Source organism: Paramormyrops kingsleyae, chromosome 8 (assembly GCF_048594095.1).
Source record: "Paramormyrops kingsleyae isolate MSU_618 chromosome 8, PKINGS_0.4, whole genome shotgun sequence".
In the NCBI taxonomy this organism is placed as follows: domain Eukaryota; kingdom Metazoa; phylum Chordata; class Actinopteri; order Osteoglossiformes; family Mormyridae; genus Paramormyrops; species Paramormyrops kingsleyae.
Window position 1 is genome coordinate 4533178 of NC_132804.1, and position 27691 is coordinate 4560868.

Sequence of the window (27691 nt, forward strand, 5' to 3'; positions counted from 1 at the left end):
TGAAGCTCAGCATTATACATTAATTTGAATTGATAGCTGTGTCTACTTTTGAATTCCCTTCTCGGTACGTTTAGTGAGTGAAACATTCTTATTATCCTGAATAGATTTGGATTGCGACGTGCCTGAGGTGCCGCTGAATTTGAGTGCTTAGTTTTGCTCAGCCATGTCACAGCAAACTATTTGTACTATATGAGGCTTGTGGTTGAATGTATTATTTAAAACCTCACTACATATTGAAAACCTGACTGCCTAACTGATTTGCAGCACATCACACCATACCATACCATAAAAATACTGTCATCAGACTTGATTATCGTTGTTGTTGGTTTTTTTTTTTTTTACATCAATGGTGCTCTCATCTGCGATTGCGTTTTAAATTATTAAATTATGAAACAAGATTAACTGTCAAGCTGGTGTCCTGTGCTGGGTGTATCCTATCTTGCTTCGACATGTTGTGGATAAACTACAACTCTGTTGTAGAAAATTGGTGGATGGACAAATAGTATTGATTTATCTTTAAAGGTAAACAGTTTCTGACAAAGAAATTGTCCTTCTGTGATACCCTGGGAAATCATTTCTGAGGTTTTTCCAGAAGATTTAAATATATATATTTGCTATCTTGTTCTGTTGGACTGGTCTGATATGAATGCTGCATTCACTCGGCAATAATCATTGCATTTGTTTAAGAATATGAATTTATTCCATTTTGAAATTCTGCACTTGTTCTATGCATTTAATTGGAGAACACTCCCATTTCAGACAATGGCAACTCAATTCCTGGTTTTACCTTTTGTATTTTGTTTGTATTATGATATTGTGTGTTCCCACGTAAACCGTTTAACAATTCAACTTTATATATCCTCTTGGTTAGACAGGCGTAAGGTCTAAACAAACGTTATGGGTTTTTAATTCCTGTTACTAATATAAAATTTATTTGGCGTGTAGTTAAACATCAGACTGCTATTAAAATTCAGTGCAGTAGTGACACGTGAGCGGTTGATCACGCCTGGTGTACAGGTTTTAATAATTTGCTTACTGAAGCATTTTCGAGTAGACATTCCCCTTAGGAGTTTCCATCACCCAAGATTTCTCCTTTATGTCCTGTTGTCCCAGTAGAATCCAGGCCGTTTTTTTCCAGCAGCCTATCTTTTGTGTGTGTGCGTGCTTGTGTGTGTGTATTGAAGGGGGGCTTCAATAATGTCTCCATAAAGGAAGACTAGGTCAGCCATGTGGATACGTCTGCTGAACAGCTGAGGGAGGGAGGGAATGTGGCGTGCATGCACGAGAGGGGTGAGAGAGCGAGAGCGCGCGTGTGAGAAAAAGGAAGCGGAGTACAAGGTGAGCTCACTGATTTCCTATTCGCGGACAACAGTACCTACTACTTGTAGTAACTTAGCCCTTTCATCTTGGATATCCCCATTACCGCAGTGTGGGTCTGAGCAAGACGCACGTTTACTGAGAACTGTCCCGGTGATGTGATCGTGAGCAAATAGCCCCGCGAGGCCGCCTTTTGTTGAGGAAAAATGCGTGTTTCTTCTCTGGTACAGCCAGCGATTGTTAACGGATGAAGTGGGCGATATTGTTTATCCCTGCTATTTGGACTTGGCCCAGACTGCACGGAAGGACTGGCGGGGTCATATGAGAGTAATCGCGGCATTGCCTTTGAAGGTGTTACAAGCAGTCAGTTGGATCTTTTTTTTTTTCTTTTTTTTTTTTTTTTAAAGATTATCAGACTGGCGGGTAAGTGTTATTTAATGGGAGGAGGAAAACGAGGGAGGTGGGGGCAGCAAACAAAACAGAGATGGTTATGAAAGACGGCGTGAATGTGCTGGTCGTGGGGTGGCAGCACGGCATTAGGGACTTTTAATTAAAACACGGGCAGTTACGCCATGCTCTTTGCATCATACAAAGCTAGGACTAGGTCTTTGCCGGTTTTTTCGTAAGTGTAACTTTTTGATTCTCCCAACACACTGAAGTCGTTATGGAAACGCTCTGGACCTAACTTTTGTTCATTTTCTACATAGTAGAAGGACACCGTTTGTTGCGCTTTAGCGAGCCTGGATTTCAGCTGCACTCCAACTCACTAGCTGAATGTTCGTTAGTGTACGTGTAATTACAGTGTTGACTAAAACTGATATTTCAAGCTTATGTTTTCGTCCAGTTGTAAGTAATCGCACGAACTTGTTGTGTAGGTGGTTATTTACTGATCGTGTGCCGTTAGGATGTAGTAATGTTTACGCAAACATTTGACGGTGAATGGTTATGTAGACTTGCTTGACCAGTTGCTGATTAAAGGCAAAGCGATCAGCCTTAGCTAGCTACTTCCTTTTGTTGGGACGAGCGCATCCCTCCCAGTTTCTGTGGAGTTGTATGCGACTAGCAATAGCCCGTAGCAAGAAAGTGTTAGCCAGGGTAAAATAATACGCGGCTGAGTTGAGAAGAGGACGTGAATTTCCGCCCCCACGACACCAACGGACCCTCGGCGTTTTCGTTTTCGCTAAAGGCCACGTTTGTGTTCCGCTCAAATCCACCTTTTACATGATTCAGCACGCTTTTACTTTCGCCAAACTATGAGCAGATGTTCCCCCTTTGAAAACCGAGGCATTAAATAAAAGGTCTGCGCTAACATGGCTCGCTACACAGACGCTTTTCTGTGTAATAAATGCGAGGTCTGTAATTGGCTTTGTGTTCCTTGGCTTTGCTTTGCCTTTCCCCCTCTCCCTCACAGCCTATTAACTGGGATTTGACCTCTGGCTCGATAATTCAAATGTGATTAATTTACTGCGATTCGATGGTGCTTTTATTCACAGTATAGTGAGTGGGATGATTCTGATTGCAAATTGGTGCTTAAAGCACTTGTACTTTCTTACACATAGAAATTCACCCCTTGTATTCAGCCCTGCCTAATTTTTAGATATTTAGATTGAACTTGTTTTTCATACATTCTTTGAGCATTTGCTGTCCAGTGTCTCCTGTGTTGAAATAACAAAGGCCCTGGCAGCCATTTCAACCATTTCAGATAGAGGTTGAAGGTCAGGTGACAGCCCATGTGACAGAACATGTTGTTTTGTGTGCTGGAGAAATTCCTGAAAACAGTTATCTACCCCACCAGATGTCCAGACATGTTTAAACAAGCAATGTAATTAGCTGGAGAATTCCTGTGTTATGAATTTGTGCTTTAGGACGTCTTTATGTCATATAGATGCCAGGGTTTTAGACAGTAGATGCACACCCAGATAGGACAGTAGTGTGTTGAAAATTAAACTGCTTTTTCATTTGGTATTTCTGACATGTTTACCAGATACAATTTAGCTATTTCATGCATGAGTGTAGCAAGAAATCGGCGTGAATGACTTGTCATTTACTTTATCTTTATTTTAAGAATGTAAACATTACAAATATATTGCTCTCAATAGGGACACACTTCTGTTTGGTGTTGGATTTAAATACTTCATGAGAGGTCAGACTGCAGTTTACTCTGAATAATAAATAAGCTGTCGTGCAAATGAGTTGGGAGCCAGTTGTGACGTTAAACCAGGATCTTTTTGCAGAGAGATGAGTGCTATAATGTAACAGTAAAGGGGATAGTGTGTTTTATGTTTTATTGGTGATGCTTGTTCATTGAACTCCTGTTTAAGGCTGTTTCATTATAATGTTACTCCTCATTACTTAAACGTCAAGCCTAAGTAAAGGTTTTTGATTTGATTTCATGCACATTTAATTTTGCTGTATACTTAAAAGATCAAAATATTTTGTTGGATTGTGCTGTGTGCTTTTGGGAGTCATTTTACTGTTTTGAAGGTGTCTGGTAGTCTGAAATTGACAGAATCCATCATTCAGAAAGGTGTGGGAGATTGCTGAGTTCTTGTAGTATCACCGATTTAATCAAAAACAAGCATCATTGAATGTAACATTCTCAGGAGTGTATTGGTGTCAAGGCTTTAGGCATACATTCTTATGATTTCCGAGGTAGAGCAGCACGTTTCCTTTGTTGCTTTACACCCTTCCCTTTTGTAGGTGGTATCACCGGCTTGTGACAGACTGATAATACTCACTGTCTCTTCCTGCAATCCAAAATAATCAGTGCTGAAGGCAAATCTTCTGCTCGTGCACCATTTTTTTCTTTATCTCTTTTCTGATAGTACTTTTGATTAAGCTTTTGTTGATTAACAGATCTGCATATTTTATGTGTAACCCAAGTGTGTTGCTTTTCTCTATGAAAGAAGCTGTTGGTGCAGTATTCCGAAATGACACCTATGGTGTTGTTGAAAAGACATTCCATTTTGAGAAGCTATAATCAACATTTTGCAATTTTGGCAATATGCCACAGTAGCAGCAACATTGGGAGAAGTGTTTTCCGTAACATTTAGATTGTTATTCCATATATTCCATGAATATGGGTATATTTTTTAGTGATACCAAAATTTGTAGAATCCATAGTTTGGGTTAGGAAGATCATTTGATAAATCAAGGTCATTAAGTCTCTTCAAGCATAGTGTGGTGGGATAGACAGCAAGGATTTGAAAGTGGAGTCGCCGTCCTTCCAGGCAGTGCTGTGTTCCTGTTTTGTTTATGTAATGATGACCCGACAATCCGGGGAACATTTAAAAAGCGATGGTGTGTGTCTGTGTGTGGGTTAGCTGAACAAATGGCCGGCTGTGTGAGCCTTCTGGGCGACAATGAATCATGCATTCAAATTAGCCAGGCACGATGAATACAAATTAAACTATAGGTTTAAAATTTAGGGGTGGCAATCAAGCCTAGATTTGCTTTCTTTTGTGCCATGTGTGTCTGTATGCATAATATAGTTTGTGTTTTGGAATATAGGTGTTCTATTTGTGGTGCTTTACAGCTTTATTAATGCATTATTCTGTTAAGAGAACTATTCATCATCCTGATTAATGAAGCTGCTGCTTTTGTGAGAGGTCTGTGTGTAAGAGTCAATGTGGTGATTGATTTTGCTTCATGTTAAAATATTTCACATCCTGCGTCATGCACATGTGTGTCAATTTTGCAAATTCCTGTAAAATGATAAAATTCTAATCCAAGGACTATGTGCTGCTTTTTTGTCTCCCTTTTACGCTGAGTGGTGTTTGAAGCAGTTTTACAATTAGGGGTTCTTAAAGTCTGAAATATTCAGATTGAAATTTTCCCTTAGCACAGGAATACTGCAGGTGAAAGCAATGTTGCAGAGTGTGAAAACATTTGCTCTCATATATGCTAATTATTTGAAGAACATTGCATTTTCAGTAGCATTGGACTATGGAACTTCATGGAATATTACGAGGGACCACCACCATAGCTGCAGCAAAGAGCTCAGTAGAGAAGCCCTGGAGGAATAAAATAAATCATTTCTGTGATACAAACATTTTATAGCCAATATATAATTTGTGTAAATGAAGTAAAAACCGAAATGCTAACTTGATTTTTGTGTTTCTGTTCTGAGAGTGTAGATTTTTTTTTCACATTAGCCTCAAAGTGGAAAAGAAGATAACTGATATCTTTTCAATATGTAGCCAAACTTAACGGTTACCCGTTGCAGTTAGTTTTTTGAATGTGCTATTCAAGCTTAGCATAGAGCTCTTCTGCTTGTAAGGGATGGAAGGTTTTGCAGTATGACTTGAATTCACCGGTGTGTTTAAAGGGCTTGTAACATTACAGAAGCTACTGAATAGCTAAGTAGGACCCCCTCAAATATCCCTTAATGCTTTCAGCATGTAAATCGTTTTCTTGTGCTGAGCCAGGATTTCAAGTTTTTTAACCAGTCTTCAAGTAAGAGAATTAATCTGGATTATCTGCTTTAGTGAATTAACTGGGTATAAAGTAGTTTTTTGTAAAAATATATTTATAAAGGTTACATTGTTGAATGTACTAATATTATCACACATGGAAAAGCACCTTCAATAGATGTCTTGGATAAATCGAAGTGTAAATCCTAACCAAACCTAACATTGATTTTAATGGCCCTGTTTACATTTGGCTTTAAAATGCATCTTGGGCCATCGGATTGCAAGTGGACAGCGATAAATGTAAGTGTAAACGACCACCAAGACTCATTGTGATCCGATTACTCAAACCACTTGCTGAGGTGGTCTGGGATGCATTTGACCACATGTCTTTTGTAGTGTAAATGGTAATGTGTCCTGGATGCGTCCCCGACAAGGACATTGCAATAACTCTGCGTGAGGCAGTAATGAAATCTGAACATAAGTAGTCAGCTGGACACCCTGGAGACGCATGATAGACACAGGTGAGGGTGGCGATGTGTCTCTGCTGTCTGCTTATCATCCGATCGCCCAAGACGCATTTTAAAACCAAGTGTGAACAGGGCCAATGTGTGTTGTTGGACTCATTTGTTACGGGAAAAGGTCAAAAAAGAGAAAGTAAAGGAGACGCTTGTTAATTTCAGCACTTCACTTAATGTGTCCTTACCCTGGGAAGAAAAATGCAGTGCTTGAAGCGTGTATTTTTATTTTCTCAGTCTTAAAATGATGCCGTTTTCTTTTTATACTACTCTCCGGGCAACTGGTTGTGAAATAAAAACACCCAAAGGTTTATTGTAATAACATGGGTAGTCAGTTCCTTCTCCTTCAGGATTAATAGAGAGATACTCTATCTACTCATAGGCAGCGCGATATTGGAAAAATTAAAAAAATCATGTGAAATTTCGCGATACATATTACAATATTTATTATGCAAAAGCGGAGTTGAAAATTAACCCAGAATAAACTATGGCCCAAGTGGACAGTGTGATGGTATGAAAAATTTAGATGCCACCCAAATCAAATCTCAACCCAGCTGATTGTAAGGGTCCTTGTGATTTGGGAAACCTGTGATGGTAATATTAACATTGCACCTAGTGTGTGCCTAGTTTTCCTCTCCATTTTATATTCAATTACTGGAAATGTCATAAGAAACCACACTCATTCAGCTTAAATGGGATCACAAAAGTGGTCTAAAACAACTCTTGACTACTTCATATTCTATGCTTTTGTGTGTAATACATGCAGGTGTGTTAAAACTGTCCTTAGAAATGGTGTAGACTATCCTGTTTTGTTTTTTTAAAGATTTACTCTTTTCTCAGCCAAAATGTATTCTGTTTCCAGAGGAAAATAAAAATGGCAAAACAAACCGTCTATCAATGGATTGATCATAGATGACAGATGACTAAGCATGTTTGGTTGTGAAGATTGTGAGGACAGTGTGCAGACTATTGTTAGTGTGGTTCATATGAAAAATATTCTGTAGAGAACAGACCAGCTGTCTGGGTCCAGTTAATGATTCGTCAGTCCAGGGTTTAATAGTCCTGAATAAGATGTAACAGGGAAGCAAAAAAAATAAAAATTGAGTTAAATATACCAAGTTAAATATTGAATAGCTGTGGCAGCATTTTACAGGTGAAAACCAGGACATTCCCAACACAGTGGGTGTTACCTTAAAGACTATTTGATGGGGACAGTTTGATTGTCAGCATTGCTCTTGAGCTCTATTATACAGTATATCGCTAAATATTTTGCTCTTAATTTTAGGTAGATATGTATTGGAGCCATCATGTACTATAACTTTTATGAGAACATGCTGTAAGGGGTTTATTTAATAAAAACTGTTCTCCATTGATTCACAATATAAAGTGTTGTGATCCCTTCAGTTTTAGGTCTCTCTTTAAGGTAACTCCCACTGTGCCAGTAACTTTGCACAAGGGTAAGGAGCTTGTGATCTGGCTACAGGAATTTGCTTTCCCAGTAATAGGTGACCTCGCTAGCAGTTTCTTTTACTAGCATTAGACAGTGCAGTAGTGCACCACACTTTGGATTGCAGGATTAAATAAGTAACTTGAAATTCTATTCTTTTAGTTCTGGATGAGTGAAGTAGTCCTTAAAACATATTTGTCTGCGAAAACATTTTGAATGACGGAAATAACGTTGACAATTCTTTTACTAGTCATTCACTGCAGACACATTAACACTGTTGGAGCTTATTGTTAAAAGACTACTTTTTCAGATCCACAACAATGGGTTATAACTTCATCCTTGATTGTTTTGTATGTAAATGTAATGATCATAACTTTTAACATTTATTTGAAACCTTTTTCTTGGTATTCTTCAGGGGTAGCCAGTGCTGAATTTAGCTGGTAGGGCAATTCTGCAATGCCCATCGTATCAAAATACTGTCCCCTTTTCAGTATGAGGCATAAGGTGCACACAAATAAATTTTACTTGTTAGTATGGCCACATGTATTGTGGAAAGGTGTAAAAATGTGTTGGTTGTACTTTAATGTCATTGCAAACTCTGCCACTGACTTTCCAGCCAGTGCCGTGTTTAGCTCTCCTATCTCGCCATGTCACAATATGTGTTTTAAAAGCACAAATACTTTATCAAAGCTTCTGTCATCCATCCTCCTTGGCAAGAAGAAATGCTTTAGCAGGGGTGGAGAACCTGACCCACGGAGAGCCCTTGTGGATGTGGGTTTTTAGAATAAAGCAGTGGTTCTCAACTCCAGTCCTGGGGACCCACTGTCATTGGCTGAATGAGAGGCCATCCCAAAGACCCACACGCACACCGGCTCTCCATGGATCAGGTTCCCCACCCCTGTGCTATAGTGTTACCCAAAACGCTTCAGTAAAGACTAGATGGCATTGCTGGCTAATGTATAACTAAGTGAATGGGCAATATGGAAACAGGGTTCTGTAAATCTCCTTGGTAATAGTGAATGTAACTGGGAGGTGACAATTTTGCTAAAGCACTGCTGCTCAGAATATCGTCTTTGCTCAGATGCTTATCTCATATCTCCAAGTTATGTGTCAGCTTCAGCCAAACGTCTTGGGCACCATTGCACTATAGTGAACAACATACAAATAAAGGCATTGCCTGCTGTTATAAAAGAACTGCCCCTTGGTATAGTCCTCATGTTTTTGTTTTGTAAGATAAAATGATATTAATTATTGTGCTACAGGCAGAATTGGCAGTTCAAATAGAAGATGAGATGAAAGAAGCTTCAGAATATTCAACAGTGTATGCTTAATTACTTAAAATCGGGAAACCTGTGAATCATTTTTTGGGTATTACTTTAAACCAGTACTGTCTTAATTTTTGTGTGCCATTCTTGTATTACTAAAAAGTCTGGCGGAACTTAGATGTTGATCTGCTAAGACCAGGGCAGTTATCGCCTGCTGCCATATATGTCATTAAAAAAATTTAGGTATAAAAGAAGCCAGACATCCAAGAAATATTTAATTTAAGCTTTGCTGACTTGCAATAGAGGGTGTTTTGATTCTAAAAATGTTAAATATAATCTGAGTGGATCAATTATTTGAAAATTTGTGGCTTCACATTGATGAATAGCAGATAATTATACAAAATTTGATCTTGCCTTACTGTTTATTGGTAATTCATTAACTGAGCAGAAGGTTACGGTACAGAAACCTTTACTGGCGCAGCAAGCTGTTGAGTGGAGTGACTGGTGAAACACTGCTTCTTTTAAAGGTGATACTGATGAAGTCAAGCGCTGCCACTAGCTTTTATGGTTAGACGGAATGATCTGGACTAAATCCCACACTATCTGGGTGGCTGTGGATTATTCCCATGTGTTTTGAATTTCTTGTCCCTTTTGTTGTTTTTATGTGTGTGTAAAACATTTTAATTTAAGAATTTGACTGCTTAGGTGTTTGTAATTTGGTCATAGTTGGCACAGTTTAAAATCTTTCGCGGCTGGATGAACTGGCTTAGTATGTTCCTTAAAATGTTAAGTTGGTGTGTTTTTGTGCATACGTATATAAACCCAGTGTGTTTGCATATTTTATATGTAAAATGGTGTGATTGATAGGGAAGCTTTTACCTAAAACACAGCTGATAAAATGTTAAAACTGTTATGAAGATAAACTATTGAAGTGTTTTCACATTTGTTTGTTCAAGCAGACAGATTAAAACTCATTTTTCTTCAGCATGCTCTGGCTGCTCTTGGTTAGTGGTTCCTGGGTTTGTTTTCACTGTCCACAGCAGGTGCTTTGTCCCAAAATTGATCCTGTTATATCTGAGTATGAGGTGAGGATCGGATCCTATTTAAAAACAATAATTATCCAACCAAGATCGCAATACAGTCCCAAAAAACAGGAGCAAAATTCACCACCACCTGGAATTGTTTTTTTGTGGTATTTTCAGCATTTTTTAGGAGAAAATGTATAAAAGGAAAACAGATTTTGAATTGCATATCAGATTCTCTGTTCCCTGAGGATAAATATTAAATAATTGGATATGGGTGGTGGAGGTTTAAACGTACTGGAGGTGAGAAATGGCGCTGCTATTTTTACCCTGTAAAGTAATGGGATTAATAGAAAGCCCAAGGTTATTAGGGGTAGTACGATTAGTCCTTAATTACTGTGTGCGCATGTCTGCCTAACTAATGATTGTAAGATTGTCTGGAGGTTTTCCGTAACTCAGAATCATTGGAAAATCGAGCATAAATAGTTTAATCAAAACTGGAAATATGTTGCTGCAGAGTGCTTTAAAATAATTTTGCTTCCTGTATTGGTTAACAAATATGCTAGTCAGACATCCAAAATATTAGCGTCACAAAATCAAAATGAAATTATGAATTATCCTTATGATGACAGTATTTACTTGGTGGTTAATTCTTATTAATTTCATCTTTTAGGTAACAAAATTTGTTTTGCAGCAATTTGAGAAAATAAATATTTTGCCTTTTAAGTTGTCTAAGCATTCCCGATTTAAAGAAAGAAAGAAAAAAAAAAAACTCCTACAACAAACTTTTGGCTTCTTATCACAGCTAACATATCACAGACCTGTTATGAATAATTGTTGTGAAGCCCTCTGTGTCTCCCTTAGCTCTAAAGTAACAGTTTTGTGAATGATATTGTGTTGCAAAGAAGCTTTCTATGTTTTGAGACAGACATGGAATGAAAACTCTGGCCAAAAGCTTGTTTAAGCAAACCACAAACATGCACTGTAAACCAAATGGATTTAAGCGTTCTGGCATTCAAGAACTGATGGGCCAATGAATAGGGACATCTCTGCAAACAAAACTGCTCCATTTGACTTGCATTATTTCACAAGGTATCTAATCAGTAATATCTGATTAAAAATATATATAGCATGGGGCTTTTGTGTTAAAATGCTCTTTGCCTCTGTTCCAGTTGTGGAGTTCCAGATATTACCAAACTGCCGACACATTGGTGCCATCTTGAATTTAGTAAAATGTATTTTTCTGATTTCAAAAAGTAATTAACAAGTGACTCAAAGTGACTGCCATTTTACATATAATAATTGTGTGACAAAATGGAAATCGTAACTTTAAATGATTTGAAGTATGCGTCACATGGGTAATTTTCACCACTTTTCATGTAACAATTGATGAACGATACAATGATTAATCTGAAGCACCCTTTTTCCACTGCTCAATCTTCATTTAATCAAAATAATCTTCAAAGTCTTGGTCTACTTATTTCTCTACAAGTATTTTGATCTAAAATAGAATGTTTTAATTTGATTTAAGACCCGCTTTTGATTCCTCCTTGGACTAAAATGACTGACAAATTAATAAATGTGTTGAATGTACCACATTTACTCTTGCAAAAAAGCACTCTGAAATCTTGAAGGAAAAAAAAAACACTTCTGCCTTTAATTCTTGTCAGTTCTGTTTTGGATCTTGTTTTTCTTTCATCGACTTCAGATGCTGCAAAGAGCTGTCTGCCTTTCTGACTCCTTTGTGTGGTTGCTAGTCACTAAGGCTGCTTTATTTATTTATTTATTTTGGGGAGGGTGGGGGGTGTCAAACTATTATTATTGAACAAGCCTCAGTACATCACACCTCCAGGACTCCTGGGCATTCATTTCTGCTCTGGCACTGCGTGTGGAATCTGCGTGCACTTCCTATGTTTTGTTTTGTAGATACCGCAGTGTTCTTCTATGGGCATACAGATTCAGCCGACTGTTGTCTCTAAATTGCCCTTTGTATGTGCCTGCCATTTGATAGATTGGTATGTCATCCAGTATGTGTGATGTCCGGGGCCTTGTCCGTCATGGGAAAGACTCTAGGCTTCTACTGAAATTATTTGGTTTTTAGTATTATTTAGTAATATTAATAATTTTGTAATATTAATCTTTAGTATTGTTTGACAGACGTGTAGACTGAAAACATGCAAGCTGCTTTTGAAGGTAGAATTTGTGTGATTGTGAATGGGGTTCTTGGTGTGGCATTGGTGGTGCTTCATTCACTCTTGTGTTATGTCTATATTTATTATTTGTCAGTGCACCTTGAGCATTAGTTTTTTGTTAAATGGTTCCGTTAGACGGCAAAATGTGTGTGGTTGGTACAGATGTAGTAGTCTAGTCATTTTATTCTGTTTGGTTGTATGCTGCAGTGCTTTGCTTTCAAAGTTAACCTGGTTTTTCCTCAAGACTAATTTGAGCATACAATTCATAATTGGCTAGTCAGATCTTAGAAAAGCTAATCTTTGCCAATCATATTTAGTTTGAAGATCTCCAAAAAAGTGGAGATGTATTTTATTGCCTCCAGATTTTCCATAGTCTTTTTTTTTTCTCATTTTCTTGAGGCATTATTGGCTTGTGAATGTTTAGTTTGTGATTTATTGTCTGAAGATCTAAAGAAGAAATAGATTGTGTATAGTAACTGAAATCCTGCTGCTTTGCTTTTGTGCTCATTATTGCACAATGTGTTGATAGATGGTATGTTATGTTGGATCTCCTGGGAAGCTGGGGAGCTTTCTGTATTTACCCGTCTCCAGCACACCTTTCTCTCTTAATTTCTGGTATGTAAACTGGTGGATTTGACTGCTGTTTACTAAACCCTGAAGTTTTTAGTGCTTGTAACCCTAGGATATATTTATTTTTAAGCAAGCCTGCTAGTCTCCTTTGTAAATGATGGGTGTCATTGTGAGTTTCAACTAATTTCAGAACACCACTGTATGACTTCAGGTACCGGTCCATTTTAAACTCTGCGAAATGACATTTGTGCAGCAGCAGTCAAAACATTTACAGTTAATGCTAAGTTTTATTGTGCATGTCTTATTCAAGGCTCATCAGATTCCACTGCTTAAGGGATTAGATCAGAAGAAAGGCTCCTATGGACCATTGTGCATATATGCAATTGCAACTACTCAAGTAACTTAATGGTGCTGTCTAAGGAATGCATCTCAAGAAAAGCAGCTGTGCTGTCAGTTAATATCTGCACTGGAAATGAAGAACATTGGCCTCAGGCTTTGAGGGTGGCTTTAGTAAATCTGTTACCTCTTTATTGTTTTAACTTCTTCATATCAGTGCATGTGTACTCTCTCCCATCCATTCACATTTATGTTATTTAGCAGATGCTTCTGTCCAAGTGAGGCAAATGCCACATTACAAAGATATGTGCCGACAAGGAGTGGACCAGTACATCTGTTTTCAGTCTGCTTCTTCTGATAATGTTTGCATTGGTTTTGAGAATCAATGGTTTCAGTCACAAAAAGTGGCCCTCAAGTCTATATCTCAGCACTGCACTGACATGCTGTCTATTAGATCATATTGCGTAAAAACAGTCGTGTGTTGATTTCTCTTTTTGGGTTTTTGATTGACGTGTTCACTATACAGTGTTTTGTGACTGTATTTTTGATTTCATTGACAGATGGTTACATTTCTTTTTTTTGTTCCCCTCCCCCCATTTTACCTGTAGCTCTTGTGAAACGCTGGGGTTCTTGGAGTGGCCAAATTCTTCCTGGATCTGAGTGTTAAATTCAGAAGACTGAAGCCCAGGCTCACAGTCTACCTTTCACGGAGGCCCAGCCGTGAGAGGACAGAGGAAGGCACGTGGCAAATCATGACTGCTGACAAAGAGAAGGACAAGGAGAGGGACAGAGACAGGGACAAGAGGGAGAGGACAAGGGACACTGAGAGCTCAAGGCCTCGCCGCAGCTGTACTCTAGAAGGCGGAGCCAGGAACTATGCTGAAAGTGACCACAGTGAGGATGAGGACAACGAGAATGCGAGTGTGATCACGGAGGAGCCCAGCAAGAAACACAAGAAGAAGACTCCCAAGAAGAAGTCCCGTTATGAGCGCACCGAGAATGGCGAAATCACCTCGTTCATTACAGAGGACGATGTCGTTTACCGACCTGGTGGTAAGTCTTCAGATTTTCCACATGCAAACTACTACCCCTGTCACGCAGGGTTGTTTGTCAGTAGTGTATTACCCAGACAGGGAATACATATGGTTTTGGGCATAGTTCACCACTGCCACAGGCATTTTCTTGGTAGTGCAATAACTCAAACTATTTGATGGATCTATTTCAAACTTTGCAGACACATTGTGTGGGCGGCAAATTGTAACTGATCAAGTTTTCAGACCAAAAGCCTTAAAACTGAATCAGCGTCGCATAGTGTTTGCAAGTTAAAGGGCAGTTTTGACACTTGGTCATGTTATTGTGATAACTCAAAGTATTTGAAGGATCTTTTTGGGTGACGATCTGGAACTGTTCAAATTTTGAGACCTATTGCATGAAAATTGGAAAGGAAAAGGTGACCTCTCGACTTTTGACCTTGTGAACATAACTCAAAAAGTATTTGATTGTCTTGGATCTTAATACCACTTCACAAAACGCATGAAATGGATGAGATCCATAGCTTATTTCATTTTGAGACATATCCCCCCAAAATTGAAGCAGTAGCGCTAGGTAGCAGCAAAACACGGGAAAGGCACTTGCTGAGGATACTTGATCTTGTAAATACAGATAATCTGAAGCTCTTCCATGGATCCTCCTCCTCAAACTTCCCAAACTTACATCCTGTGCCACAGGTCAATAAATCTTACACATATAATTGGGCTTTTAATAATAAGAGGTGGGGAGAATGTATAGGCTAGGCATGAGCGGTATTATAGTAATATTTTCGGTATACTGAAATATGACATTTGGCCCCCAATAAGATTTAAAAAATACTGGAATAGCGCAGATTTTGAAAATACTTTAAAAATACAGTGTACTGTGGTATAATGTATGGAGAGTGTGATATGAAAAATTAGATATTGCTGAAACCTGGTGTAGGGGGGACTGGAGAGAGGTTGGTGGGCGTGGGCCGAGTTGTGATTATGTTGTGGAAGGGGACTACGGGCCATCCAGGAAATACGTTGTTGTTGTTCCAACAAATTCTTTATTTTAGCAATTGAAGGTTAAGCATTGACAAGAGGCTGTGGCTCGGTGCACAGAGTCTGTGAAGGCTCGATTTTGACGATTTAATGCAAAGCACAAAGCGGAACTAACAGTCATGGGCGTGTCCAAATCCATTTTGTTGTTTTGACGGTGCTAAAAAAACAGTGTTTGCGCCAGCACAGGGTGGAAAAGGGTTGTCCTAACTCCCTTATTCAAAGACGTGTTTTGGGATTAAGTAATAAACCAATCGGAATGGTGTATCACCTGTTACGTGCCGTAAGTTCGGGTTACGTGCCGTAAGGAATTTGTGCCGTAAGTTTCGGGTACGTGCCGTAAGTGTTACGTGCCGTAAGTTTAGGAGGATGCCTGCAGGTCCTTCGGACGTCCTGCACACTCGCCGATTGGTCGCCCGCCCCCTCGACTCCGCCCTCAGGACCTGACCCCGCCTCCCTTGCCCTCGGAGCCGTTTCCGGTTCGCCAGCTGAAGAGTTCGCCGCTTCGTCCCTTCGTGCCCGCTACTTGCTTCTCGCCTGCTAGCTCGCTCTCTGTTCGCTTTTGCTTTGTTTGATTGATCGTGTATGACTGTTTTGCCCTTGACTTCCGATTCTCGCCTCGCCCTGCCCTTATTTGTACTTTCGCCTTGGTCTCTGATTGCTTGATTGGTTTTGGACTTTCGCCTGTGTTTCGACTTCGCCTCTCGGTTTTCCCTTTTGATACCTTTGCCTCGGCTTGGTGTTTCGTGTTTCACTAGGTGTGTAGGGAGTGTCTGCCTTTTTGTTTATTCGTTAACGTGGGGATTATTGTTTGTTTGGTCAGGGAGATAGATTAGGCATTGTTGTTTCGTTTCACCATTTTCTTTGTGTTCACTTAGGTAGCTCAGCTTGGGTTACTCGGTAGATGTGTTTTTGTTTGTTTCTTTGGCCTTTTTCACTCCTGACGTTCGTTACACCTAGTGTTTGTACTGCGTTTGTGAAAAACTATAAAAAAACTATAAAAAAAGACTCCCTCTGTGTCCCGTGTTCCCTTCTCCTAGCCCTAGTTGTCCTGTCCTCCCCAATCCCTCCTTCCCTTTCACTTTGTTGCGGTCCAACCCTAGACTGGATCATAACAAAATTGGGGGCTCGTCCTTTCCTTCTTTCCCTTTCGTGCTTGTCTGGCGGATTTTTTTTTGTGTGGGGGGGTGTTGTGATAATTGCAGTAATCGTGATGGCCCAATTCGACCTTGTTGCGTTCACCCTTTACCCCACACTCGAACAATTTGATGTGTGCCGCAAGGATGATCTGCTACAGATAGCAGACTTCTTTAACATTTTGGTTCCCGCTGAGGCTTCCAAGCGGGTTGTTAAGCAAATTCTGCTCGATGAATTGGTTCAGCAAGGTATACTGCCTGAGTTGGGTGGATCCCCTAGTGTTGCTGCCACCCCGGTTCGGATGTCTGCTGTAGCGGAGGCCAGCAGCGACGATCCAGGGAGTGGACACCGCATGGATCTTGGAGATCCCCGCTCAACCAGGGAGGACCTACTGCTGACGATTAAGCTACGGGAGCTCGAGCTTGAGATTAAGAGACAGGAGTACCAGGCTCAGCTACTCCGTGTCCGGGCTATGGAGATGGAGGCTGAGAAGGAGCTGGAGTTACGTCGGATGAGCATGGGCGACCAAAAACCAATGCCTCTTCCGCGTAAGGTACCCACACCAGGTACACCTCCACCCGCAGCTCGCTCCGCCCGAGACCAGGCTGACGCCCAAGACGCTCCTAGACCCCGTCCCCGGTCTCCCTTGAGCTCGCCTGTCTCCCCGGAAATTGGTAGATCGAGCTTTGATGTGAGCCGACACATCGGTCTTGTTCCTGTGTTTCGGGAAAATGAGGTAGACGCCTACTTTTCCATTTTTGAGCGCATTGCTATGACATTGAACTGGCCCAAACACCTTTGGTCACTGTTACTGCAATGTAAGCTTGTGGGTAAGGCACAGGAAGTTTGTTCGGCTCTTGCGTTAGAGCAGAGCCTTGATTACGACATTGTGAAGGCTACTGTGCTTCGCGCTTATGAGTTAGTGCCGGAAGCTTATCGGCAGAACTTTCGAAATCTTCCCAAATCCGCCAGCCAAACATACGTGGAGTTCGCACGCGAGAAAGCCGTCTTATTTGATAAGTGGTGCGGCGCTAGTGGTGTGTTTAACCACGACCAGCTTAAGGAACTGGTCCTGTTAGAAGAATTTAAGAACTGTGTTCCTGATCGAGTGGTAGTGTACTTGAATGAGCAAAAGGTCACTTCGCTAACTGAAGCTGCCACCCTCGCTGACGAGTTCGTTTTGACCCACAAAACGGTGTTTGCTCCGATTCCTTTGCCTCGTAAAACTCGTCCGATTGTAACCTCCCCTTCGCAAGCGTCTCCACCACCCGTGGAGAAACGCGAGTGCTTTTACTGCCACGAGGTGGGCCATATTATATCTGTGTGCCCTGCATTAAAGCGCAAGGAAGCTCGTACAGCAGCTAGAAAAGTGAATGTTGCTGCCTGCCCCAACAGTTCTTCGCCCTCCTCCTCTCGTGTTGATGCTGCTTTTGAACCATTTGTATTTACTGGTTCGGTTTCGCTCAGTGAGATGGATGCTCGGCACCCTGTGACTATCCTGCGGGATACGGGAGCCGCTCAGTCCTTCATGGTGGAAGGAGTTATTCCCCTATGTGACGAAACGTACTGTGGTACGGATGTGTTGGTGCAGGGAATCGATTTGTGTGTGGCTGGAGTTCCCCTGCACACCGTTTATTTGTGTACTCCCGATTTCTCGGGATACGTGCGAGTAGCTGTCCAGCCCCAGTTACCTGTCCCAGGCATTACGTTTATTCTTGGGAATGACATAGCGGGGAAGAGAATCGTTCCCCTACCCGAAGTCGTTCCGGACCCTGTGCTTTGTGAAAATGATGTAGCGGTGGAACACACGACGGTGTTTCCTGCGTGTGTGCTTACTCGTGCACAGCGGCGCCAGCTCGCTGACATAGACCTCGAGGACACGTTCATGTCCGTGCCGGATAAACCTTCGAAGATTGAGTCTGTGACCCCGGATCCTAATAACTCTGTTACCTCCCCTGAAGTTCCGTTCTGTTTGTTTTCTTATGTTTATTTTGTGGTTTTTGTTGTTTTCTATTTGGGATCTGTGTATATTGGTGACCCGTGTGGGTTCACTCTTGTGTGGGGGGGTGTTACGTGCCGTAAGTTCGGGTTACGTGCCGTAAGGAATTTGTGCCGTAAGTTTCGGGTACGTGCCGTAAGTGTTACGTGCCGTAAGTTTAGGAGGATGCCTGCAGGTCCTTCGGACGTCCTGCACACTCGCCGATTGGTCGCCCGCCCCCTCGACTCCGCCCTCAGGACCTGACCCCGCCTCCCTTGCCCTCGGAGCCGTTTCCGGTTCGCCAGCTGAAGAGTTCGCCGCTTCGTCCCTTCGTGCCCGCTACTTGCTTCTCGCCTGCTAGCTCGCTCTCTGTTCGCTTTTGCTTTGTTTGATTGATCGTGTATGACTGTTTTGCCCTTGACTTCCGATTCTCGCCTCGCCCTGCCCTTATTTGTACTTTCGCCTTGGTCTCTGATTGCTTGATTGGTTTTGGACTTTCGCCTGTGTTTCGACTTCGCCTCTCGGTTTTCCCTTTTGATACCTTTGCCTCGGCTTGGTGTTTCGTGTTTCACTAGGTGTGTAGGGAGTGTCTGCCTTTTTGTTTATTCGTTAACGTGGGGATTATTGTTTGTTTGGTCAGGGAGATAGATTAGGCATTGTTGTTTCGTTTCACCATTTTCTTTGTGTTCACTTAGGTAGCTCAGCTTGGGTTACTCGGTAGATGTGTTTTTGTTTGTTTCTTTGGCCTTTTTCACTCCTGACGTTCGTTACACCTAGTGTTTGTACTGCGTTTGTGAAAAACTATAAAAAAACTATAAAAAAAGACTCCCTCTGTGTCCCGTGTTCCCTTCTCCTAGCCCTAGTTGTCCTGTCCTCCCCAATCCCTCCTTCCCTTTCACTTTGTTGCGGTCCAACCCTAGACTGGATCATAACACACCTCACTTTTAAAAGGCAGCGGCGCATGATCTACTGCGGATTACTATTACCATGGCGCATTTGCCTGGCAAGCCAGATTTCTTTTCATGTGAGAAAACGGATGTGCTCATGCGCTAAGTGAAAATATGCAAGCAGCACTGTTCCACCTAAGCCTTTCAGTGTGAAGCAGGCGTGGGACGAAGTAGCAGTCAGTGTGTCCTCATTTTCTGTCATCACCAGATCATCTGCGCAGTGCCGGAAGTGGTATAACGACGGCAAAAGACGGGGAAAATGGAAGCTTGCTGCTGAACGAAAGCAGCGGCCTTAATTATGCTTGAATGTTTTATTTTAATTTTGGGTCTTTTAATTTTATATTCGTTATCTAAATACTTGAAACGCATTTTCGGCTATCCAGATGTCCTTTCAGTTACAGTACGTGGTTAATTCTTATAATGAACTTTTTAATGATATGGTTGTTTTTTTTACTTAATATATATTGTGTTTCTTTTGGTGTTTTATTGAACAATGTGATTATGTGAAAGGACCAGATGTACTCTATAATATAACGTATATAAATGAAATAAAATACCATTAGTGCACTTTGAGTGCGTATCTGTGTTAATAACTAGCATCGTGCACCCGCACGTTTGTAAAACACGGCGCTTAAATACCATTCAACAATGCAACACTGACTTTAGATGTGGTTTTTGTTGGTCAAAAGCATGACATTGCGCTTCCTTAAAATAGCAACGTGCTGACAATGCGCCTGGCTACTGAGCGTCCCGAGAGTCTGAATCAGTGCTTTATTTGTAGAGTTTTGATGTTCTTCCCCCTGTTACTTGGGTCCAAAGAGACACGCAGGTAGGTTGATTGGTGTCCACAGTATCCACAGTATTTGCATGTATCCACTGATGGACTGACTTACTGTCTAGGATGTACCCCCTACCTTGTGCTCTGTTCTGTGTCCAATAGGCCCCAGTACCCCCCCCCCCCCCCACCTCCACAGCCCTGACCAGAATAACCTCATAGTAGGGTTGTTTAAATTGTAGGGTTATCATAGGTTATGTTTTAACCCTGGTTGTTCCCAGTGCTCTTCGAAATAAATTTTATGCATGGTTGGATGCCCCTCCAGGATTTAAAGAAATTGGAGCAAGCTTTCCTTTGCATGCGGTTGAAGTACTGGCATACATACAGAAAGCATTACATCTGTTTTTAGTGAGCGGTAAAGTGGTTTTTGTTCCCTGCCCAATCCACTGTGTTTTAAATATGTGTACTTTGATAATTAATATTTAGTGTTGTCCAGGCAGTCATAGTTTAACTGCTTTGGATGATCGGGGTCTTAATCAGATTTTATAGAAATATCTCACAATGGCCCAAATCCCAGGATGTAATATGCTTTGTCCAGTTATAATTCTGTTATCTTGGTCTTATGAGTTAATCGTGTGCAAAACAGCCATCGCTGGAGGGAAGTTGGTGCCTGAAATGTCTTTACAACAAGCGGGACAAATGTAAAATATGTTTATCTGGAAGGAGGTTCTTTTTGTCAAGTTGTTTGTAATAGATATGGACTTGAAAGTTTTAAAAGCATTTCAGTTGCGTACTGGCTGGTTTGCTGCCGGCTTCAAAGAAAGTGTCTAAGAACGCTTTCAGTTGTATGAATGCCAGGCAGGCATTACTCAGCAGCCTGCGAGACTGATGTTTCTTTTATTTAATAGTGTTCCCCTGTCAAATATCCCCAAAGCTGTGCACTCAAAGGTAGACTGTATAAAAAAAAAAAAAAAAATCCTTGTGGGTGGCAGGATGCCATGTAAATTAGTCTGTGTTTTAGCCATAAAAAGCCTATGTAACATGTACATAAAAAACAGTGCTGTCTGCCAGCCTCTTTGCCTCCGGCATTTTCTGAAGCCCCTCCATAGTTCCTTGTGTTTTGTAGCAGCTGCAGAGGACAGGACTCAGGCGGGCTGTGTGTCTGTCTCCCAGGATTCCTCCCCCTTCCAGAAAGCATAATTAAATAAAAAATCAGCATCGGCACTCCCCAGCAAAATATGCACATGCAAGCGCAGTTCTGTATGCGGCACATTTAAAAACAACGGAACACAGCTCCCTTGGAAATGGTGCTAACTGTTTAACATTTTAAAGTTGTATAAAAAAATAAATGAATGAGTTGACAAGGATCATGCCTTTTCTTCTAGAAAATGCAGAATTTGACAAGAATCGTGCTGGTTATTCTAGAAAACGCAGTAGTTGACAAGGATCATGCAGTTTCTTCTAGAAAATGCAGGAGTTGACAAGAATCGTGCTGGTTCTTCTAGAAAACGCAGTAGTTGACAAGGATCATGCCGTTTCTTCTAGAAAATACAGCCACAGTATCACCCCCCCAGACATGTCTGACAGGGGCGCTTCCCAGAAGTGCTGCCCTGCGGGTCTCTGGACAGCTGTTGCCTAATTACACAGGGTAGCGCCCTCTGAGCTTCACTGGGGATCGGGAGCCCCGCTCTCATTTACTGAGACTCACAGAGCCGCTTTGAACTCCAGCTGCAGACAAGCTTGCACACATGTGGCTTGTTACAGAGTACTATGGTTACACAGCAGTGCTGTGTTAGTGACATGCACCGTTTCTTAATAGAATTAAGCTTGGAAGAACAAGGGCATAAGTCAGTGGCATTTACTTTTCTTTCGGTATAGTCAAGGGCATAGGGGAGAGTTTGATATTGGGGGTGACGGAACTGCATAATTCAGCTAGTTAAGGTAATGTCTGGTGCTCTACAACCAAACAGTGTATCTCATTGTTTATTTATTTATTAATTTTTTTGAAATATACACCCTTTCAGATTTTGGTGCCTGCGACTTATTCCAATAAAGATTGAACTGGGCAGAAGGAACATTGTGGAATAATCAAAAAACATCTTGAACAGATACAATTATGCTTTGCCATAACTGCAACATCCATAAACGATTCATTTACAAGCAAGGATGAGTACAAAACATTGTACAAAACTGCGTGATTGAAATAATCCTGCAGTTTAAGAATGTTTCTCAACACAACATTGCAAGGAATTTGTGGATTTCACCTTTTACAGTGTATAATATTAAAAGTTTCAAGGAATCTAGAGAATTCTTTCTGTTTTTATTTGCAATTTATATACTATGCCATTTGTTGTGGTATGAATTGTTATGGATTAAAAGGGCTGTGGTTGGCTTAGGCTCTTCATGTCTCCATCCGCCATACAAGCTTGGCCAGGTGCGACCTCCTGCAAAGCACTGTGCTCAGTGGTTTTGCCCCCTTTCTAGAGGCTGTCAAAGCGCGGCTCTGTGTGTGACACTGTGCTCAGTGGTTTTGCCCCCTTTCTAGAGGCTGTCAAAGCGCGGCTCTGTGTGTGACACTGTGCTCAGTGGTTTTGCCCCCTTCCTAGTTGCTGTCAAAGCGCGGCTCGGTGTGTGACACTGTGCTCAGTGGTTTTGCCCCCTTCCTAGAGGCTGTCAAAGCGCGGCTCGGTGTGTGACACTGTGCTCAGTGGTTTTGCCCCCTTTCTAGAGGCTGTCAAAGCGCGGCTCGGTGTGTGACACTGTGCTCAGTGGTTTTGCCCCCTTCCTAGAGGCTGTCAAAGCGCGGCTCGGTGTGTGACACTGTGCTCAGTGGTTTTGCCCCCTTCCTAGAGGCTGTCAAAGCGCGGCTCGGTGTGTGACACTGTGCTCAGTGGTTTTGCCCCCTTCCTAGAGGCTGTCAAAGCGCGGCTCGGTGTGTGACACTGTGCTCAGTGGTTTTGCCCCCTTTCTAGAGGCTGTCAAAGCGCGGCTCTGTGTGTGACACTGTGCTCAGTGGTTTTGCCCCCTTCCTAGAGGCTGTCAAAGCGCGGCTCGGTGTGTGACACTGTGCTCAGTGGTTTTGCCCCCTTCCTAGTTGCTGTCAAAGCGCGGCTCTGTGTGTGACACTGTGCTCAGTGGTTTTGCCCCCTTCCTAGAGGCTGTCAAAGCGCGGCTCGGTGTGTGACACTGTGCTCAGTGGTTTTGCCCCCTTCCTAGAGGCTGTCAAAGCGCGGCTCTGTGTGTGACACTGTGCTCAGTGGTTTTGCCCCCTTCCTAGAGGCTGTCAAAGCGCGGCTCTGTGTGTGACACTGTGCTCAGTGGTTTTGCCCCCTTCCTAGAGGCTGTCAAAGCGCGGCTCGGTGTGTGACACTGTGCTCAGTGGTTTTGCCCCCTTCCTAGAGGCTGTCAAAGCGCGGCTCGGTGTGTGACACTGTGCTCAGTGGTTTTGCCCCCTTTCTAGAGGCTGTCAAAGCGCGGCTCGGTGTGTGACACTGTGCTCAGTAGTTTTGCCCCCTTCCTAGAGGCTGTCAAACACAGGACAGCACACAGCCTCCTGCAGTGGGATACCATGGCACACAGCATCATACTCCTCTCAAATGGAGGGCAAGGGTTCTCCATAAAAGCATATAATGGTTAATCTGGTTTGTTTCCTTTGTGTGCAGTAGAGGTATAAATAATATATATCAGTCTTGTACTGTGTACATTTTTAAAGTCTTGTCCATAGTTACATGCCCGTCGCAAATGGGATTGTTTACCATCTTTAAGCTATAATGAGAATTGGGCAGTGTGACAGGAGGAGCTGGAATGTGTGTCACAGTTTCCTAGAAACAGGAGATGGCTTTAGACCAGGGGTCTCCAACTCCGGTCCTGGAGAGCTACTATCCAGTAGGTTTTCTATCCTACTTGGCTTCTGATGAGCCACACCTGGCCCTGGTATTTACCTGAGAACAGTTGTGGCTCATCAGAAGCCAGGTAGGATTGAAAACTGACTGGATAGTAGCTCTCCAGGACCGGAGTTGGAGACCCCTGCTTTAGACTGAATAGTTCAGCTGTTTAGTTGGTATTTTTACTGGACATGGTGCTAGATTATACTTTGTTTTGGTGGGATGTTTTCTAACATTGTCTCAAGCTCTTTGGTTTGATTAGTAATAAGGTATTTTTTTCAGCCACAATTAAATCTTCCCTCTATCTGTACAAAGCTTGGTGATGTCACATGGTTAATTTTTTTTTTCTTCGCATCTTTCATCTTTCAGTTTTGTTGTAGTCTGTCTGCATGGTGATCTGTCAGCAGTATTTCTCACAAATATTGTGGAAAATGAGGCAGTCAGTACTTGAGGAGTTTATCGATGCATTTTATTGTGGCATAAAGGACTTTATAAACCTTTGATCCCCCCCTCCATTCAAAGTCCACCATTAATAATTCTCATTTAGGTGTGTATGACCGTAGGCGCTTTCATACCCCCAGAACCTTTTTCCGGTATCAGGGACTTCTGTTGTGTTCACATCGCTGGGATTCGGCCCGATTGTAGTTCCTCGAAGGCAGTTCCAAAACCCTTTTTTAGTACCTATTCCAGACTAGGTACTTTTCGTTCGAAGACAAGTTACTGGGGAAGCGCTTACAGCAACAACTTGCTGATTGGTTAACGCTTACAGACATAAGTTGCTGATTGGTTGACTACAAACACCGTTACTAACTTGGAAGCTACAGGAAAAGTGCAGAAAAAGTACAGAGCAAAATTTGAGCAGATGGAATTATTTTTGTACCCCAATTACATTTAATGTATCAATGAATACATTTTTGCCATATTTCTGCATCAGAAAATTTGATTGCTAACTACTATATTTGTGTAATTTCACCGGTACTGGAGGTGAAACTTGCCAGTGTGTATTAGTGGGATAACATTGCATTGTTTTTGACACTGTGGAAAACAAAATTGGTCCTGCTAATAACTAATACATAACTAACAAAATTACTTATTTTCCACTGTTTTGCCGCGGCGGAGTAGGTTTGTATGAAATTAAGTGTAGCCTACAACCTTTGGCCATCTTTCATGCTTATTTAGCCTAAAGGTCCAGTTTCCTGTTGTGTGGTGTGAAATCATCACTTGAAAATGGCCAGGAGCTACTAAAGATCTAGGCCAAAACTGCCCAGGGACTTGTAAACCAGGACCAAGTTCCAGAACTTCGGTGTGAAAGCGCCCAGTGATGATGTACTGCACCCAGAACTCATCATTTACATTATTCTATTATGTGGGTAAGACCAAGACTGTCTGTCAGCTCTGTTATGCTGAACTCGCATATGCTGCCGGAAAGGCATCAAACATGCCAAGTCAATTATTTCTGTAGGGGTGTTTATTGCTACAGATCCACGACCATACTCCGTGCTGGAGAGCATGGCATTTAGACAGGATTAACTTCATGATTATGATAATATGGTTTTTGATTTAAGTTTTTGTTTTTTATTTTTTTTTTTGCAAATTTTATATTTGCAGTGTGCATAATTACAAAGTGCCTCTTAGGTATTTTTATTCAGTAATATTGACAGCTACATTTACCTTTAATAAAACTGCAAAGAATTTGGAACAGTTGTAAACCAATGTCAAAACACAATACTCTACTGTCCTGAAATTTCTCTAAACTGTGAACCCAAAACAGGTTTCTACTGAGCTGTGAATTTTGTGTACTGTTACACTCCTCTGTGGAAAATACTCAGTCCCTAGATGGGACAGCTGCATTGTTGAATAAACGGGGTGCGTTATGGCTGATGACGAATTGGTGCCTAAAACCGTCCTGCTTGGATTCAGTGGAAATGATTTGGATTTGACAAATCTAACTTAGACCAATCTACTGTAATTTGCGAACTTAGCAAAGATACCACGTACAACAGGTAACAACGCAACCATTCTTTTTTACCACATGAAACGTAAGCATCCCAGGTTTTATCAGGTTTTATTGCAGTACTTAGGCTGGTAGCTGGTCTGCAAAATTCATCATGGGGAACTTTTAATCGTGTCTCTTAGCCCTAGTCCTTGTCATTGGTGACACTTGAAAGAACAGGCGTAGACACAGTGAACCTGTTTACATCGAGCTGAGTCGCACAAAATTGGGCGGTATGATGGTATGGAAAAATGAAATACTGCCCAAGCCTACTGTAGGGGATCTAGAGATAGAGGTTGGGAGGTGTGGGAGCAGTAGTGAGTAGATAGGGGAAGGGTGGTGATGGTGCCATTCATGGAATACATCATTGTCATTTTTTGTCAGCTTTTTTGGCGTTTGTAGGCATGCTCATCTAAACTAGTGCTGCTTTCATAACAAATGTTTATTTCCAAAGTTAAAATGCTAATATAGCTAATGTATAGTTTTCGTAAGTTTATGATCTGATACATAACTGCAGAATTTATGTACGCTCCACTGTGCCTGTGGCGTAGTTTTTTGCCAGTTAACCTGGAGCTTGTGTGTGTACAGACAGAAACAGTCTAGGTAGCAGTGACATTTGATCTCAGAAGAAAATCCCAGTAATGTTCTGCCAGCCATAGACAACTATAAACCATATGCCCTTAAGCCTCGCCTGTTTTTATCATCACTATGACTTAAACTATGTAGCTTAATTTATTATCTGCGATTCCTGTATTTCAAGATAATTACTGCTAAAACTAAGTCTAGCCCTATTGCTAAGCACACAATCCTACATAACGCAATAAAACAAAATACCTAATTACTATAACGTATTACCTTCCGTCAAATGTCTGTCAAGTAAGTTGGTGATGGTGCTGCGAGTTGTACTGGCTCAAAGCATTGCTGTGTGAAAACGGCATTGCATAAGTAAAGGGTAACATGCTGTGATTCTGTTCCTAAATTATTCCTACCATTCCAGCAAACTTACAGTATAGTTGATGACAGGTAAAATTTTGGCAGTTATCATGCTGCTGCTGCTTCACTCATTGTTCCACTTAATGCCAACTGGTAAATATTAGTGGCAAATTTGTGTCTGTGCACCATTACAATGGGAAATACTGCCAAATATCCTATTAGCCTCCTGCATTGGCATGAAGTACGGCTGTCATTTGATGCAGGGAAAAGGTCAACTGGCTGCCCAAGCATGCTAACAGTAAACCAGTGTCTCCAGTCATACCTCTGGTCTTCCCTGTGTAGGGTTTTGTGTTCTGGAAGTCAGTTGATAAGTATGTGGGTGGATCTGTTTGTGCTTTGGGGTAGTGTGTTGGTCAGCGGTACAGGAAATGTTTTCTCGGGTAGAGTGAAGAATGGTTTCCCTAATCATAAAATCCTCGAAGCTAAAATCCCAGTGTCAGTAAAGAGACAAAGACTAAAAAAAGAGGTTGGATGTTACAAGAGACTAAGATTTTGAAATGGCTTTCATAGCCGCCAGACTGTGTTTAGTGCATGCTCCACAACCTAGGAGTCTTTCTAAAACAGAAGTGTTGAGCAAGGAAGACTGCTGAAAAAATGATAAAGCAAGAATGAAGCAGACTGTTAGAGGGCTACAAGTGACTAATGACTGAGTGCTCAAACATTTGTGCATGCTTAATTTTTATATTTTTATATATCTTTTTCCCCCAGTCTGTTAAATGTGGAAAATAGCTGTGCCCATTGAAATTTGAAAAATATCATGTTTAAGGACCTGCAGATGCTGTTAACTCGAAAATCGGCAAACCATGTAATTTGACCAGAGGGGCTTAAACTTTTGC

General features: G+C 41.5%; 1 protein-coding gene across 8 annotated transcripts in view; it reads left to right on the top strand.

Annotated features, from left to right (window-relative positions):
• Positions 1 to 27691, top strand: part of LOC111853177 (arginine-glutamic acid dipeptide repeats protein-like) — a 120920-nt gene that overhangs the window by 33938 nt on the left and 59291 nt on the right. For 4 of the 8 annotated variants that reach the window (XM_072715014.1, XM_072715013.1, XM_072715020.1 and 1 more), the window contains exon 2: positions 13685 to 14129. In XM_072715014.1, coding sequence (XP_072571115.1) covers positions 13829 to 14129 — 301 coding nt within the window. In that variant the 5' untranslated portion in view covers positions 13685 to 13828. Of the gene's footprint in view, positions 1 to 1236; positions 1339 to 1361; positions 1741 to 1806; positions 1940 to 2084; positions 2104 to 13684; positions 14130 to 27691 lie in introns of those variants that run through there. The other 4 variants (XM_072715015.1, XM_072715016.1, XM_072715017.1 and 1 more) reach the window with 4 other exon arrangements.